Source organism: Papio anubis, chromosome X (assembly GCF_008728515.1).
Source record: "Papio anubis isolate 15944 chromosome X, Panubis1.0, whole genome shotgun sequence".
Taxonomy (NCBI): domain Eukaryota; kingdom Metazoa; phylum Chordata; class Mammalia; order Primates; family Cercopithecidae; genus Papio; species Papio anubis.
In genome coordinates this window covers 82919719-82936483 of record NC_044996.1, presented here as the reverse complement: position 1 = coordinate 82936483, position 16765 = coordinate 82919719, and the positions used below count along the sequence as shown (strand labels likewise).

General features: G+C 56.4%; 1 protein-coding gene across 1 annotated transcript; it reads left to right on the top strand.

Annotated features, from left to right (window-relative positions):
- Positions 1-2040: 2040 nt before the first annotated feature.
- EFNB1 (ephrin B1) lies at positions 2041-15153 on the top strand. Its single transcript, XM_003917825.5, has 5 exons — positions 2041-2982; positions 11611-11888; positions 12658-12750; positions 12949-13077; positions 13233-15153. The coding sequence occupies exons 1-5, from the start codon at positions 2855-2857 to the stop codon at positions 13643-13645; spliced, it is 1041 nt and encodes a 346-aa protein (XP_003917874.1). The 5' UTR covers positions 2041-2854; the 3' UTR covers positions 13646-15153.
- The last annotated feature ends 1612 nt before the right edge of the window (positions 15154-16765 follow it).

Sequence of the window (16765 nt, the reverse complement as noted above, 5' to 3'; positions counted from 1 at the left end):
CATAGATGAACTTTCCAGGCCTGGCAACCTCTTGAAGGATTGTGAGGGAAGAGTCCTGGCCAGCCCCAGGCTGCTGCTGTCCATACATGACCCAGGCTTAACCAGGAATGAACCAAAGAAGCAAAGAAGTAAGGATTGGCTGGGAATTTGAGCCAGTATGGTACAGGGGAATGGCCATAGGCTTTGGAGACGGATGTTGCAGGAGTCAAATCTTGCTTTCACCACTGATCAGCTTGGTGATCTCAGATGGGTCACTTCTCTCTAAGCCTTACTTTTCCCTGTAGGTAAAATGGGGATACTGAAACTCATCTCAAAAGGTTATGAAAGGAAAAGCATCTAACATGGCTCTTGACAATAGCAGGCACTCAGTAAGCAGCAGGCTGCTTTCTGTATTCAGGTTTTGATGTCCTAGCATGCATTCCGGGGATCTCAGTCTCCCAGCTAGACTATTGGTATGTCCCTACACCCTGTTCTTCTCATCTCTCCTTCCTTACACCCCAATGCAGGGTCCAGCTGGGAGCTCAGAGACCCCAAACAGCTCCTTCTTTCCCCTATCTACCCAGAGCCACTTCACCCTCAAGGGCCTGCCCCTGGAGGTGGGAAGGGCCCAGATTGTACCTGTTTTCTCCTCTATTTGGGAGAAAATAAAAAGACAAAATCTGGGCTCTTCCCACCTCCACAGCCACAAAGATCATCAGAGGATCCACTGAGAAACGCTGTAGCTCAGTCACCTATTAAGCGAGATGATGGACATGAAACTGTGTGCAAATGGTGGAGCACTTTGGGAATGTTGCTCATCTAATTATCTCCATAAAGAAGCAGTGGGGAGACCTTATATTCTTGGCAGTCCCAAAGCCTACCCCAAACTCAGGTATTTCTACTAGTTCTTTCCCTTCCTCCCCATACAGGGTGGCGGTTTTTGCCAAGGCCACGCCTGTCCCAGGTCTTGTGTTCAAGTGCGTGTGCCAGGCTTGGGTATGCCACGCTCCGGGTGGGAGCTCCAGGTTTATCGCAGGCGCCCGCAGTGCTACGGAAGTCCAGCAGGGGGAGACATTAGCACGTGGGTACGTCCTCTGGGGTCCGACCAGGGAGAGTGGGTCGGACCGGGAGAGTCTGAGCTATGGGATGGAGCCAAGTTATAAGCAAAGAGGCAAGGCGGGGCGGGGAGAATGGGCTAGGGCTGGGAGACAAAGACCCAGATGGCGAGGCCGGGACAGGCTGGAGTCCGGCTTCTCGGGGCCAGGATGCCCGCTTTTGCTTTTTCAAAAGTCTCGTGTCCTGTGCTTTTTCCTCTTTGCCCTCGAGGTGTCTTTCTTTATCGACGTGCCCTCTCATCCCCGCTTGCCTATCCTGCGACCTTGCCCGCGCCTTCGGACAGGACAAGACTAAATCTTGGCTCCAGAGGTCCCACAAGCCTCCCCCAGAAAGCTGAAATTCCGAAGGTCTGGTCCCCAGGGGCAATGAACATGCCTTCCCTCCCCACCAAACCCCACCCTGCCCCCCGCCCCACCTCCAACCCCGGTCAAGTACTGGACCCTCCCAAGTCTCCCCCTCCCACTGTTCTCACTTTTATGTTCCCGACTCTGGGTCCAAGTGCAAGCAGACAGTGCATTTTGAGGGCCAGAGGAGGAAAGCCCACCAAAGCCTTACGTTGGACTGGGCGGGGAGCAGACAGGCTGTCCTTGACACGGAGGTGGGCACAGAGCAGGACTTCAGGGGTCCTGTGTGTAAAAAGAGAGTGGAAATACTTTCCTGGGGTACATGGGACAGGGTCAGTGGGCTGGGGTGTTGACCAGACGCGTGGGGAGGAGAGCAGGCCGGCGGCTCTTTACAGTGCCAACTTCCCACGGGTTGAGCGCTCTGGGAACAGGACTGAGCGGGACCCAACCCTAACCACAGGAGCCGCACACTCAGATTGGTGCCATCGGCCGCGCGGCGTCCTTAAGAGTTCCCTGAAACCCCGCCCCCTTCCTGCTCTAGGGGCGTGGTATGGGGCAAGGACCCCGCCACTGAGCTTGCTATTGGCTAAGAGAGCAGGGTTGGCCTTGCGTTCGCCTGAGCAAGGGAGTAGACAGCACAGCGGCAGCGGAGGAAGCCTATGCGAGCTGGACAGCAGTGGGAGGTGTGTGAAGCTCGCACTGGCCGCAGACCCTCGGGCTCGATCGCCCGGGAGCAAGGACTCGGCGACGCGAGGCTGCCGGGCTACCCGGCCGAGGCATCGGAGGCGCAAACTAATGGGACTGGCTCGCTCGGCAGCGTCTCCCCGCTCTTCTAAGTACACTGAGCAGGGCCCGCGTTGAAGTAGAAGCTGTCCGGGGGCGCGTAGCCCGGAGTCCCAGTGTGGCCCGGAGGAACGGAGCCCGTGCCAGGGCGGCCCAGTCGGGAGCCCGGGGACCGAGCTTGTTTTGTGGGGAAACCCCCACTTCTTCCAAGGGACAGCGATCCCGGGACGGTCAAGGCGTCGGGGCGGCCACCGAGACCTCTGCGGGAAGACCCCGTCGGGGAGAGGGCTCGCAGCCCCGAACCGTCTCGGGGAGTCGAGCGGAATCGGGCGGGATCACCCGGGGGCGCAGAGCCCCCGTCGCGCCTCGTGCGGCAGCGGAGTGCCCAGGAGAACGAGCCCTCGGAGGCCGAAGCCCATGCCCGGGTTGGGGGCGGCTGCCCAGTGAGTCCTCCTGGCCGGCCGGGCGGAGAAGAGCGACACCGAAGCCGGCGGGAGGGGAGCACTTCAAAGCCGGCGGCTGCGGAGGATGGGCGCCTGAGCGGCTCCGAGCGCAGCGCGGCAGAGGAAGGCGAGGCGAGCTTTGCTGAGGAGGCGCCAAAGGATCCCGAAGTGCAGCCTGCCCCCGGGAAGATGGCTCGGCCTGGGCAGCGTTGGCTCGGCAAGTGGCTTGTGGCGATGGTCGTGTGGGCGCTGTGCCGGCTCGCCACACCGCTGGCCAAGAACCTGGAGCCCGTATCCTGGAGCTCCCTCAACCCCAAGTGAGTAACTTATCTCCTCTGGACCCTGGGGTGGGAGGCACTCCTTCAGGGTGAGGCCGCACGCCCCGGAGTGCATGTGGGGCGGTCTTTGGAGGAGGAGCGGCGCCTCATTTTGTCTCCGCTTTCTCGAGTGTTTTCTTGCGGGCGGGCGGGCGGAGCAGGGTGCGGCGGGGTGGGGTAGGGGGACTTGGCTGGGTTGTGACCCCCTGGGCTTCCCAGCCCTTGCCTCCGCACGTCCTGGATCAAGTGGAGATGGTCGCACCAGGCAGAGCTGGGGAGTCCGGGCGCCCGAGAGCGCACCAGAGAGCTGAGTGGAGGCGAGAACGCAGCTTCCTCCGGGGCCCCTGGGAACGTGGTGATTTTCGCCGAGAGCCGCTCCAGGAGTGAGCTTGACTCGGGCGAGGGACAAGGCCAGAACACGGGTTCCTCGTTTGCTTAGCTGTGGAGGGAACACAGAGCGGGACCCGGCGCTTGGGGCGGGTGGCAGCGCCAACATCCCCACTCGGGCTTCTCCCATTTTCATTTTTCTTTCTTCCTTGTTTGCCACCCTGGCTTTTTGCTTTGCTGTCTCTTCTTGCCCCCCGCCCCTCCTTTCTCCCTGCCGGAGCGGTAGAAAGGCGGGCGCTGCTCCCAGGCTCACAAAGGCAGCGGGTGGAGAGGGGCGGAGTGGGAGAGTGGTTGTTGGGTGGTGGGGGTTCGAACCAGCGCCCGTCGGGGGTCCAATGGAGCCGGTAACAGAGCTTCAAGGGCCAGCCAGGGCGGAGAGTGGCGGCCGAGCTGGCGAGGGAGGTGGGTGGGGAAGGAGCGATTTCTGCCCAGGCAGGTCCCCTTGGCCCCCGAGTCTGTCCCCTAGATTGGGGAGCTGTGCTTAGCTTTCCCCAAGGGGTTGGGGTGGGGGGTGGGCAGCTATATAAAGGACATCCTTTCTTTTCTTTCTTCTCCTTTCCCTGCACAACTACCCCACCACCACTACACACACAACCCCTCCAAACAACACGCACACCTTTCAGGGCGGTGGCTCAGTGGTTTCTAGGCTTTTAGTGGGAAGTCGCTGGGGCTGTTGTAGTGACCTCTGGACCTTCTTCTCTTTTGGCATCCAGGACTCAGGTTGGAACCCAGGGTCAAAATTGCTCTTTCTCTCAGTTTTCTGGAGGTCTCAGCAATGTGCGAACAACCCCACTTAGCAGGAAACTGGGGAGCTTTGACCTGCCCCATCCGTGATCACTGATTCCTGTATCTCAAATTTCTTCCTGTCCACTCTTGCTGCGCCCCCGCCCCCGGTAACTTCCCAGGCTCCTGCCTACCTTGGCCTCTTGGGTCCCAGGGACTTTTGATCTCTCAGCCCTGGAGTGGGAGAAGGCAGCTTTAGTTTTCTTCTCCTCGATTAAGGTAGAGTCCTATTACTGGTTGGTGGGATGGCTAAACCAGGGTCGGGGTGGAGGGCTCTGCCTGGGTACAAGGAAAGGGATTGGCAAGAATTTCTTTCCTACCCAGAAGCCAAATGGGGTACAACGCTCTCCTAACAGCAGGGGCTCAAAATGTTCTGGGAGCCCTGGGCTACTTGAGCCCGGGGGGAAGGTTGTGAAGTGTTCAGTTTCCCCAGTAAGGGTGGAGGCTGGAAATGCTCTCTCTTGAGCCAGGAGAGTTGAAATCCGCCTGGGGTAGCCCATCACAGGGGCTCATGGGAGTGACCTAATTGCTCTCTCGGGTCTCTAACCAGAGATAGCATGCAGCTCCACAGCTGGAAAGGAGCCCTCCTGCAGAGTTGGGGGTGCTGGAAGAAACACGATCTGTCTGTGCTCCCCACCATTTGTGCTCAGAGCCTTTAGTGCTCTGGACTGGTTTACAGGTTTTGGGGGGTGGTCTCCTCTCTGACCCCCCTCCCCATCCACCTCAAGCTGAGGGCAGGCATTGTGGGGTGGGGATGGGGGGTGGCTGAAGACTCTCTAGAACCTGTCCGAATTCCATTCTGTAATTGGGTAAATCCTGGGAAGGGTGAGGGACTGATCCTGGTGCACCCCCCTTCCATCCAAGCTCAGGGGTCTGGAATGCAGCCACTGTCTGCATGTATTGGCTCCGGGTGATGGGGGCCAGAGGACAGGAAGGAGGCACTGCCCTCAGCTCTCCTAGAGCTCTGGGGGCTGCTTCTGCCACCGCGCCCAACCCTCAGGCTGCCACAGCCTTTCAAATAAACAGTCCCTCTCTGTCTCCCTCCCTCTCTGCCTCCTGCCCGAGTTCTCCTCTCAGGCCCGTGTCGGTTCGCCCTCTCACACCCTCCGTGAGCAGCGCTCACCTCCCCTCTCCAGCTAGGCTCGCCTGTTCTGCCTCGCTCTCACACTCCCTCTCACTCTTAGTCACTCTCTGCCTCTTTTTCTCAAGTCCTTTTGTTTCTCGCACATGCCCGTGCTCTCTCTCTCAGGCTCATTTTCTCTCTTCCCTCCCCTCTTCCTCTCCCGGCTTTTGGTCTCTCTCCTTAGCCCCGTCAGAATCTGGCAACCCCCCTCCCAAAAAAGAAAATCTCCCAGTGCCTATAAACCCTGCTTAATTGCTTCCTCCTTGGGAAAAAAAAAATCAAAATAAAGAAGTGGTGGGGTTGGGGGTCTGCTTCCAGGTTCCAAGGTGCTTGCGGCCGGGCCCCAGCCCTGACTGAGAGGGGAAGCTGGAAGGGCTGGCCCAAGACTCCCAAGTCTCTTTCCCAAATTGGTGCTGGAGCCTTCTGGGGTGCTAGTCCCTGAGTGGCAGGAGCTTCTGCCTCCTTGGTCCCTCCTGTCAGATTTGCTCCATGAGCCGCAAGGTGGGGGGATGGGTTTGGTCCTGCTAGAGTTTTTTTATTTTAGGAACCTCTGTGTGTGTGTGTGTGTGTGTGTGCGTGTGTGTCTGAATTGGGGGGCTGTTATCTAAATGGTCGTAGAAGACCCCTCCCGCAGCCTCTTCCCCTGGGAGCTTGGGGCAGCCGGCAGGCCTCACACTTGAGTCCTCAGCCAAGTCCAGCTGCTGCAGTTCAGTCTCTCAGTCCCGTCCTGACCCCTTCCTGCCCCCCACTCAGGTTCCCCCACCTCCAGGGAGTCAGAATATGCCTGAGATCACATTACAAACGTTCCCTACAAGGGGGCGGGGGTGGGGGGGTTCGGCCTGGCACCCGGGACCCTTGACTCCAGCATGGGTAGGGGCAGCTGCAGACCCCAACCCATGCTTGCCTGCTCCAAGCCAAAGTGTTGGCCCCAGCCCCACACAGCTGTTCCAGCTCACAGTCCTGGGGAGGCCAGCTCAGGGGGCCCTTTTCCGGGGTGGTTAGGGACCTGACCTCTTCTACTCTGTGGCTGATTGGCCACAGGTGAGGGCCTGAGAGTGATGGGAATCCAGCAGCTCCTAAAGTCCCCTGTTCCCCTGCCTCCCCACTCCCACACAGGGCAGCCAGGCAAGGGCAAGAAGGACCTGTGAGGCTGGGGTAGGGACTGAATCAAGGGTTCCCTTTCTTCTCTTGGGCTCTCTGTTGTCTCATCCGCCCAGGTGAATGGGGATGGGTGGGCCCTGGATACTATGGTGCATCACTGTTTTCTGGGGTTAGGGACTAAAGGAGAGAGAGTGGGCCAGCCAGGAGGCTGCTAGTTGCCATGGGAACACCAGGTTTGGGGGAGATTCCACTTTGTGATTATTAGAGGAGCTGAGATACAGGGGTGCTCACCAGCCACATTCTGGGTTCCTTGCCCCGGAGACCATAGCAGCCCCTCTTGGGTGTGTTTCGCGGTCACTGTTTTGGGTCAGGGTGCTAGCAGCCAGGAATGTAAGCTCCTTCAGCTTTTTACTTCTAAATAATGCTGTGTTTGGCATGCTAACTAATAGGCAGGCGGCACCTTGCTACTTACAATGCACTCTCATATATGATCTCATCGGATGCTCCCAACAGCCCTGGGAAGTAGGTATTGGCCCCATTTTCCAGATAAGAAGGCATATGCCCGGACAAGGGAAGTGACTTATCTCAGGCCAGTCAATGACTTGCCTATGGAGGCAGAGCTGTGTTGTGTGCCATTCATTCCTGCTGCCTTGAAATGTAGGAGAGACAGGAATTCAAGGTGGGGTTTGGGAAGAGGCCCTGGCTCCCTGCCCCTGAGTTCCCCTCTTACCTCGCAGGTGTGCAAGCATCTGTCCTTGTGACTCAGGCCCTGTCTGTGTGGGGCGAGCTGTGCTCCAACTTCCTCATTTGACTTTGCTAGGCCTACCTCCCAGCGCTGACTGCTTGGGTGACCTGAACTAAAGGCAGCCAACTCACTGCCTGGCACACTCCCTGCAGAGCTCTGAGTGGCACCTTTGGTTCCTCTCTGAGCCAAGAATCTCTCTTCTCAGGGACCCCACAGAAAGCAGACGTCGACATTGTGGAGGGGGGTGTTAAATTCATAATGGACACTAGCTTTAGCCAGGTGGGGCAGAGGGAAGGGCATAGTTCACTGTAGGTGCGGAGGGTGACTTCCTCCAGGACTCTCCTGGCTTCCCTGTCTCCGACAGAGCTATGTGTGCCAGGACCCAGCTGCTGTTCCTGCCCACCCACGCCTGGGCGGGCACTGCTGGGACACGCCAGGCCTGCTCCTGCCAGCCTCGGGGGCTGGGTGGAGCTGGGGGAGTTAAAGAGGAGCCTTTAATTTGGGGGCTCCCCACCCTAGCTGGGATGAGAACAGACTTGAGCTCTGGCTTGGGGTCTGTCCTCCACTGGTCTTGCCACCCTGGCGGGTACAGGTACAGTGGTGGTGGGGTCACTGAATCGAGGTTGAGGCTAGAGTCTTCTACCGGACTTGGACTTGCATGGCCTAGAACCAGGCTCCCCCTTTGGCCATTCTCTGACCACAAGTTGCTAGATCCTGAGAGCAGGGTGACAGGGAAAGAAGTATAGAGCTGGTGGGATGTGGGCAGCTTTCTGGGCAAGACCCTCCTAGCTGCAAGCTCTCCCTGCCCCCTGTAAATTGTATTCACATGGGTGGAGAAGGGCTTATCTGGAGAAAACAAGGAGGGGGCTGTTGGTTACTTGGTTTCTGGCCAGTCCAGGGCCTTGGAGGCTACTGTCCCCAGCCCCTTCAGGTTTTTCATATCCCAGGATTCTTTGTGGCAGTGATGGCATGGTGGTGTTTCTAAGCTAGGTAGAAAGGCTGAAGGTAGAACTTGAGCTAGGTGGAGGGCAAGAGCTGGAATAACTTAGGCCGCCTCCCCCAAGTCCTTTTACTCCCTGGGGTGGCGCCCTGGGGTCCCAGGGCTATCAGAGGCTGGAGAGGGAAGGCCTCAGGGGTTACCATGGCGACCTGCTTCAGGCTTCCTGCTGAGCCATGTCAATCCCTTTATTTTTCAGAAAGGGCTTTGTCTGGGGGTGGCCCCAGGCAGGAAAGCTTGGCTTGGTCATGGGGTAGGGGGAAGTAAGGTGGGGGGTAAAGATTTTCACTTGGGGACATCTCTTCCTTCTCTTCCCTTATTCCTACTCCTAATCTGGTAAGAGGGGAGAACTGTAGGGTTCCTCTTCAAAGTATGACTAGTGTTCTACCTAGCTTTGGGCTTCACTCTCACTGGCTACACACCCATCCCTTATGGTCCCTTACCACTCTCTTGAGCTTCTGACATGTCAAGACGAGGTTTGCCCAGTGGTAGGGAAGATGCTAAGAAGGTTACCAGTATGGGGGATCAGGGTCAGGGAAGGCGGGTCTCATCAGGCTCCGCTCCCTTCTGCACTTTAGGGGAAGGTGAGTTTCCCTCTGCCAGCTGCTATGCAAATGAACTAATGAATATTTATGAAGTCTGTTCACTGAGGTTGAAGAGACTCTGAGGGGTTTTGGGGGCAATAGTTCTCTCTTCTCCCCCCTCCTCCATCATGTAGACATCTGTTTCCTCAATGCCTCTGGCTTCAAGGTAGAACCCCAATTAGCTAGAAGCCCTGTTCCAGGGCTCTGGAACCTGGGTGGCAGTGGGAGACTGCACTTGGGGTAGACAGGACTCCCTGGTGAGTAAGCCAGAACCGAGTGGTTAGAAAGCTGAGCTGGCCTGTCTCCCTTTCCGTGCCCTCTCTGTGGCTGCATATATATGTGTTGTTGAGACGCAACAGTATAACGATTCAGGCAATGTTTTAGGACCTCTTAGACCCATCGGGTTACTGTCCTAGGTAGGTTTAGACCCCTCTTTTCAATGGGAACGTTCATCTGATCACTCATTCCCTCACATCAAGGACCTGGACTCCAAGCTTCCTGCTAGCTCTAAGATGTGAGCAGTTGTCTAATCCTGCCATCTGGATGGAACCATTGTGAGCACTGGAAAGGGAAAAAATGCCTGGAGAATTCTAGAGGCTTTGGGGAAACTTGTTGGCTTTGTATGGTGCATGGGACGGGGTGTTCCATCTGAAATGTTTATCCAGGCTTCCATCCCATGCCTACTTCCTTTCTGGGTCCTCTGTAGTTAGGTACCAGTGGGGAGGCCATCTCATTCTGGCTGTTACCCTCCTGTACATCAAGATGGCAGCTCCCAATTTGGTGGAGCCTCACTCAACATGGAGGAAAGGCTGCTTTTCTTCATCCACTTCATCCATGTGGTCAGTTTCCCTCTTTGCCTAGTTGGGTATCATTTTCCTCCCTCAGATGAGGACACAGGTTTGGCATTGCAAAGGCATTTGCCCAGAGCTCCCAGTAGGCCCGTATTGCTTGTTGTCCCTTTGGTGTAAGGGGCCCTCAGGAAATGGAACCAGTCTTTTCTCAGATGATTGTGGTAGCCTGTGAACTGGTGCATGACACTGTCAGCTTCATTCTCTTTAAGCACTGCCTGAAGCCTTCCATTGTCCTTCCAGCTCCAAGAGCCTCTCTCCAATGGGATGAAACCCACCCTGCTTGCTGTGACACTTGAGGCCTTTCAGTTTGGCCCCAGGTGAACTTTTCCACCTCTTCTTCTATTTCTCTCTCCTCACTCCCAGCCAAGCTGGACCAATCACTGGCCCGAGCTTTGTGTCCTAGCCACTGCCGTCTACTCTCACAGTGTGTTGACTTCTTATTCCTCACCCAGGACTCACTTTCATCCTGCCTTTCCTGTAGATCCATCTCTGACCATCCTGGCCAGATGAACTATCTCCTTCCTCTCCCTGCCTCCAGCCCTTGCTGCTTGAATCATCATCCTCACACATCCCTACAGATAGCCTGGTGTTGTCTGTCACTCGAGTGTGGGTTATTTACTTTTCCGACCCAAACTGGACAGTAAAGTCCTTGATAATGGAGCCATATCTTCTCTTCCTGTTTCCCCTCCAAAATATGAGAGTGAGCTCATAGGTACTTAGTCTTAGTATCTGACCTCCTGCCTCTTGGGAGACTGCTTCTAAGAGGCAGTCAAACACGTTGAACACCTATTGTGTGCTAGGTGTTCTCCATGTGCTGCCTCGTCTTCCCACCACAGTATTGGAAGGTAGGGGCTCTTGCCACCCCCACTTTACAAAAGAAGAAACTGAAGCTCAGATCGGGCATTGGAGGTCACATATTTAGTAAGGGCTTAGCTTGGGAATCTGATTCTAAAGTCTGTGTTCTTTCTCCTACATGGTTCTGCCTTGCTCTCAGCACCAGCCCATCCAGGCTCAGAAATGGCCAACAAAGCACCATTTTCTTTCTGTGTGCTTAGGCAAGGACAGAGTCCTATGGATAGGTGGTCCTGGGCAGCTGACCCTCCCTGCTGTCCCCCAGTGCCTGGCCTTCTGGATTAGAATATGAACCTGGCTCAAAAGGCATTTGTCCATCTCCTCTCAGGAGCTGGAATAGGAGTAACATAGAGGTGAGGGGTTAGGATACAGATGAGTGGGGTTACTGAGGCCCTATCTCCTATGATCTGTTGTCTCTGGTTGAGCCCCTTCTCCTCTCCTCTGTTATTTTTAGGAATGAGAAGAATCAAGTTTAGGGGTTCAGCCTCTTCCATTTTGAGGGTGGGACGAATTGCCAGTAGGACAATGGGCGGTGGAAGTGAGCAGAGCTGCACCTGGCCAGAGACTGTGGCCATCATCCCTTTGTTCCAGGCAATGCCTGTTCCTATCTTTCCATCATGCCCAAGATTAGTAAGGATGGGGGAGAGGACATGGGTCCCAGACAGATTGAGCTTCCCCAGCCTTTGGCTGGGAGCTGCGGGGGGGTGCTGACTAAGACATGTGTGGGCTTGCTGTGTGTGTATATGTGTGTGTGTGTGCGCGCGCATGCGCATGCGCGCATGCGTATGGGTATGGGAGAGGCAGTAGCAGCGGTCATGAAGGAATGTTTGTTGGGGGTGGGGGTATTTAAGACTGCCACGTCCAGGTAGCATGGGCCTGACACCTTGGTACCCAGCCCATTGGCCACGTCAGCCCCCTGTGGAAATGCCACATTAGGACAAAGGGCTCCCCCAGCCAGGCAGTGCTCCACCCTGCCGAGCAGTCAGAGCCTGGCAGCCTTGCCCATGGGCCACCCCTTCCACACCCTCCTGGTAGTGTGGTTCTCTCTCCCCACCCCCAGCCTGAGGATGGAGGAAGGGCAGAAGGCTTGCTCTTGCCGTCTCCACCCAGTAGGCCCAGCTTGGTTCTTGTCCACTTCCCTGGTTCTGGAATGGCCTGGGGCTACCCCCAACCCCGAGGCTGACCGTCTTCTTCCTTCTGGGCAGGTTCCTGAGTGGGAAGGGCTTGGTGATCTATCCGAAAATTGGAGACAAGCTGGACATCATCTGCCCCCGAGCAGAAGCAGGGCGGCCCTATGAGTACTACAAGCTGTACCTGGTGCGGCGTGAGCAGGCGGATACCTGTAGCACGGTGCTCGACCCCAACGTGTTGGTCACCTGCAATAGGCCAGAGCAGGAAATACGCTTTACCATCAAGTTCCAGGAGTTCAGCCCCAACTACATGGGTCTGGAGTTCAAGAAGCACCATGATTACTACATTACCTGTGAGTCCCGCCCATCCCATCCTCTGGCTCTCTCCCTGGGCTTAACTCTTTCCTCTCCTGTAGTAGTGGGAGCTTCTAAGTGGTACAATGTTATTGCATGTAGTTAAGGCCCTGCCGGATCTGAAACCCTTTGAAGACTGGCATGTTCTCCTCCTAGCCTGGCCTTGGAATTCTGGCCCCAACATTTACCAAGTTCACCTTGGCTCCAGGGGTTGGGCAGGAGAGGTCTCCAATTCATGTTGCTTCTCTCTTATTTTCTTTGCCCACCTAAGTTCTTATATTGGGAATGGTAGCATTTGCTGGGCCCTTTGGGATCAGCCAGCTATTCAGCCTTTTTCTTCAGGGGAAACCAAGGCCCCAAAAGGTGGAGGGGCTTCTTGCCTTAGATCACACAGTGAGTTAGAGATAGGGTCAGGACTCCAACCCAGTTCTCCTGATTCCTACTCCAGAATTCCTTTCAGTCTATGTAGAAGCCCCCATTATGATCCCAGTGAAAAGGCAGACCTTACTGAGGGACCATGGCCTGCTCGTGATAGGGGAGCAGTGCCCCCGGGGGTGGGGCTTGTTCTTGGCCTGGGCTGGACTAGGCCACTCTGTTCCTAGTGGGAGGGAAGAAAATGAAAAGGTTCACTGGTAGATGGGAGCCGCTTGCTTCTCCCAACTGCAGTTTATCTCCCTGTTGGCTGAGGCAGAATGGGAGTTTCTGGGTAATGCTGGTAGACCTTTCTCTCCTCCTGACTTCTCTGACTTCTCTGGCCTCTTCCTGCAGCAACATCCAATGGAAGCCTGGAGGGGCTGGAAAACCGGGAGGGGGGTGTGTGCCGCACACGCACCATGAAGATCGTCATGAAGGTTGGCCAAGGTGAGTGCCTAGTCTGAGGGTCCCCTCACCCTACCCCGTTTGACCTTTGGAACAGATGTTCCTGGCTGGGTGCATGTGTATTAGGAGTAGGGGGCGTAGGGTTACAGTATCCAGGCCATTCTTGGCCCACCCTTGATGACTGAGGGCACCTATGCTGGCCGGGTCCCTCCCTCTCACCTGTTCTCTCTCCATTCTTAGATCCTAATGCTGTGACGCCTGAGCAGCTGACTACCAGCAGGCCCAGCAAGGAGGCAGACAATACTGTCAAGATGGCCACACAGGCCCCTGGTAGTCGGGGCTCCCCGGGTGACTCTTATGGCAAGCATGGTAAGTGTATATGTATTTCCCAGAGGTCAGGAGCCATTGCTCTGTCACCTTGTTAGGCCCTGTCTCTGAAGAAATGCAAGCTGGACCTGGCCTGAAATCTGCTGTGTGTCCCTGGGACCCCTGGCTGACTGTTCCTCCCCACTTCCCTTCCTCAGAGACTGTGAACCAGGAAGAGAAGAGTGGCCCAGGTGCAAGTGGGGGCAGCAGCGGGGACCCTGATGGCTTCTTCAACTCCAAGGTGGCATTGTTTGCGGCTGTCGGTGCCGGTTGCGTCATCTTCCTGCTCATCATCATCTTCCTGACGGTCCTACTACTGAAGCTACGCAAGCGGCACCGCAAGCACACGCAGCAGCGGGCGGCTGCCCTCTCGCTCAGTACCCTGGCCAGTCCCAAGGGGGGCAGTGGCACAGCGGGCACTGAGCCCAGCGACATCATCATTCCCTTACGGACTACAGAGAACAACTACTGCCCCCACTATGAGAAGGTGAGTGGGGACTACGGGCACCCCGTCTACATCGTCCAGGAGATGCCGCCCCAGAGCCCGGCGAACATCTACTACAAGGTCTGAGTGCCCAGCACGGCCTCAGGCCCCTGAGGGACAGTCGGCCTGGACCGGACCTCTCCTTTCGCCCCCACGCCCCCTCCCTTCGCCAGTTGTGCCCACCTTTGTATTTAGTTTTGTAGTTTCTTGGCTTTTATAATCCCCCTTTTTCCCTGCCCCCTGGGCTTCGGAGGGGGGTGCTTGTGCCCCTAACCCCCATGCTCTTGTGCCTTCCCCCTCTGGCCAGGCCTCTGGGCTCCGTGGGGGCGCCCCTTCTTGGAGGGCAGGGCTGGACGCTGATGGACAGCAGGCAGGGAGGCAGTCCCCTGGCCCTGCCCCTCCCTCGCCCCCCTTGCCACCTTCCCAGGACTGCTTGTCCGCTATCATCACTGTTTTTAATGCTTTTGTGTTCATTTTTTAGCTGTCAACTCATTTTCATCTGTTTTTTGAAGAAAAATGGAAAAATGTAAAAGGCAGCCCCTCCCCAGGCTTTGTGAGCCTGGCCCGAGCCAGTATAAGAGGGCCTGGGGCACGATGTGGTCAGCCAGGAAGCATACGATGCCATTTCTTTTATAGACTCCTCGGTATTTCTGGTAGGGTAAGGGGCAGGCCAGGGCTGTTCCTGCCCATGATGGAAGAGGAAAGTGCTACTGGGCAAGGTGTCCCACCCTCCCCTCCTGATCCTCCTTCTACGAGGCTTATCCTGGCAATGGGGTAGTCACTGCCACCCTTCCACCAAAAAAAAAAAAAAAAATCCCTTCCTTGTGGGATTCTTGGGCATCTCCTGCCTCCCTCACTCTCACGGTAATTAATGTCTTAATTGGCTGTTGCCTGGGGAACAGGAGAGCTGCTGCAGGCAGATGACCTCATGGGGGGTGGAGGGAGGTGAGGTGCCCAGGTGGCTATTTGCCCTGCAGAGCTGGGAGTTTCCCCCCCACCCCCCGCCCTGTTCTCTCCTTACCTTTGGCATCCTTTGGCCTGGTGGGGAAACAGAGGCCCAGGGTGGAGACCTAAGCGGGTATAAGACCAGGTGGCCTGCCCCTTTTCTGGGCCCTGGCACAGGTGGGTGACCCCCACCCAACCCAGCTCCTGCTGCTGTCCCAGTCTTGGGCTGGGGCCTGGAAAGAGGAAGAGGCTGCCTGGGGCTGGGCCAGCCCGCTGTGCACTTTGACCCCAGTTCCTTGCCAGCACGGCTGCTAACAGACTGCCACTTGAGTGCGCCTTGCAGGCACTCCCAGAGCAGCCATGGAAGGAGCTGGGCCTCACACCATCCACCTCCACACTGCCTCCTGGCCAGCTGCCCACCCCAGTGCCAGGTGGGAGAGGGAGCAGAACAGCCAGCCCCTTCCAGGTGGCAGTCGGAAGGGTTTTTGTTTTTGTTTCTGTTGCCATTTGTGTAAATACTAGTCTTTTTGGAAAAAAATAATGTAAAGATGTTTTGTATAAACTCTGAATTATTTTCTTGTTGCTTTTTTCTTAGAAAAAAAATGAGAACTAAAAAAAAAAAAAAAAAAAAAATTAACCACATGGAGAAATGGGTATAAAATGGTGTCATGATGTTGGGAAATGGAGAGTGAGAGTCGTGTGTGTGTGTGTGTGTGTGTGTGTGTGTGTGTGGTGGGGATATGTGCATGTGTGCGCTTTCCTGTGCCCAAACCACTGGTGACTGGGGCAGGTATGGGAAGAGAGTGGCTATCCTAGTGGAGCAAGATGTTTTAATGCCCTGTGCCCCTCCTGCCACTCCCCTCACCCCACGTTTTTCTGCTCTCTTGTTCTGCCGTCATGGAGCCTGAGACCATTTCCCCTGTTCATCCTGTCATCTCTGTGGCATAGGCCATGGGCATCTGCCCAGTCTGGCACAGGCCCAGTTAGAGATGGTTGATGGAGGAGGGGATGTTCCCATGGGGACCTGGGTGTGTCCACAAGTACTGCCACCACCTAGCTGGGGCTAGATCTGGGACCTGCTGGCAGGCCCAGCCCTGCCCTGCCTCAGGACGCCTGGAGGTGGATAGAAATAACTTCCCAAGATCTGAGCTTCAGCTGCGGCCTACTGGGTATTGGGCCCGCTTCAGGCTGCCCAGTTCACCTCTCAGCCAGAAGAATCTTGCTTCTGAGCTGGGCCACACCACAGCCACCACCATGGCATAGTTGGGGGCTTCTGGCTGGCAGTCGATACCCTCAAGCTGGAGCAGCCTTGGGCACCCGGTCTACCTCCCACAGGCTGATGAGTAACCTGCTCAAGTCAAAGAGTGTGGTGAGGGCCCTGAAGAGGGTTTGGCCTCCATCCCACAGTGGAGAGGCAGACTGGCAGGGCCTGGAGCCTTCCTGCTCCAGCCTGGAGCAGCCTGCTGGTCTTGTAGGGGGACTCCCTATGGAGACGGCTAAGACAGATGTCAGGGGAAGAGGACAAGTGAGATCCAGCAGCTAAAAATGGGGAAGGCGGCAGCAGAGGAAAGAGGAGGAAGAAGGAGAGAGAGAGTGATCCAGAGCAGGAAGCCCCAGAGAACTAGCCAAGGAGCCACCCGGGCTATGAGGGAAGTGGGGAGCTGGCGGAGAAGGAAGGGGGCGGAGAGCCACAGGGTCTGTGGGCGGAGGGAAGGAAGGTTGGGCTAGTGTAGGGCTGGGCCTGGCTGGGGTGCTCCCAGAGCCAGCTGGGGCAGAGGCTGTTTATTTGGTTTCTCATTAACCAAAGGAAGTGCCTGGATCAGATGGAGCCTCTGCTGCTTGACTGCCTGCCCAGAGTGGGGCCTGGCCTGGGCTAGGGGTCTCTCATCAGGGTTGGTTCAGGCCAGATTGGTGTCGCTCACTGGGGTAGAGCCTGACTCAGGTTGAGTGAGCACTTCCCACACTTCTCCAACTGAGTGTCCTCCAGTAGTCCCCCACCCAGTCCAGGATACCAGCTGCCTTAAACTCTCCCAGTGGGGGATGAAGCCCTGGGGGCCCTCTGGGAGCAGCTGTGGGAGTGTGAAGTAAAATCCAAGGGAGATTTTACAAAGGAGAGTGGGGCAATCTGCTGGGTAGCCCAGAAGCTTCACAACTGACTGTTCCCTTGCCCTAGCATGGGTGCCATGGCTGGCGCTGGTTTGAACTTGGTGCTCACACTGTTGACCACACGGTGTGCTTAGTAGTTCCTTGTGTCCTTCACCT

What these genes read in the sequence shown, in the direction of transcription:
- EFNB1 (XM_003917825.5), top strand. Translation starts at nt 2,855, where the DNA reads ATGGCTCGGCCTGGGCAGCGTTGGCTCGGCAAGTGGCTTGTGGCGATG. An exon ending in CCATGATTACTACATTACCT is followed by an intron (nt 11,889 to 12,657) that starts GTGAGTCCCGCC and finishes CTCTTCCTGCAG; the next exon opens with CAACATCCAATGGAAGCCTG. An exon ending in TGACTCTTATGGCAAGCATG is followed by an intron (nt 13,078 to 13,232) that starts GTAAGTGTATAT and finishes TCCCTTCCTCAG; the next exon opens with AGACTGTGAACCAGGAAGAG.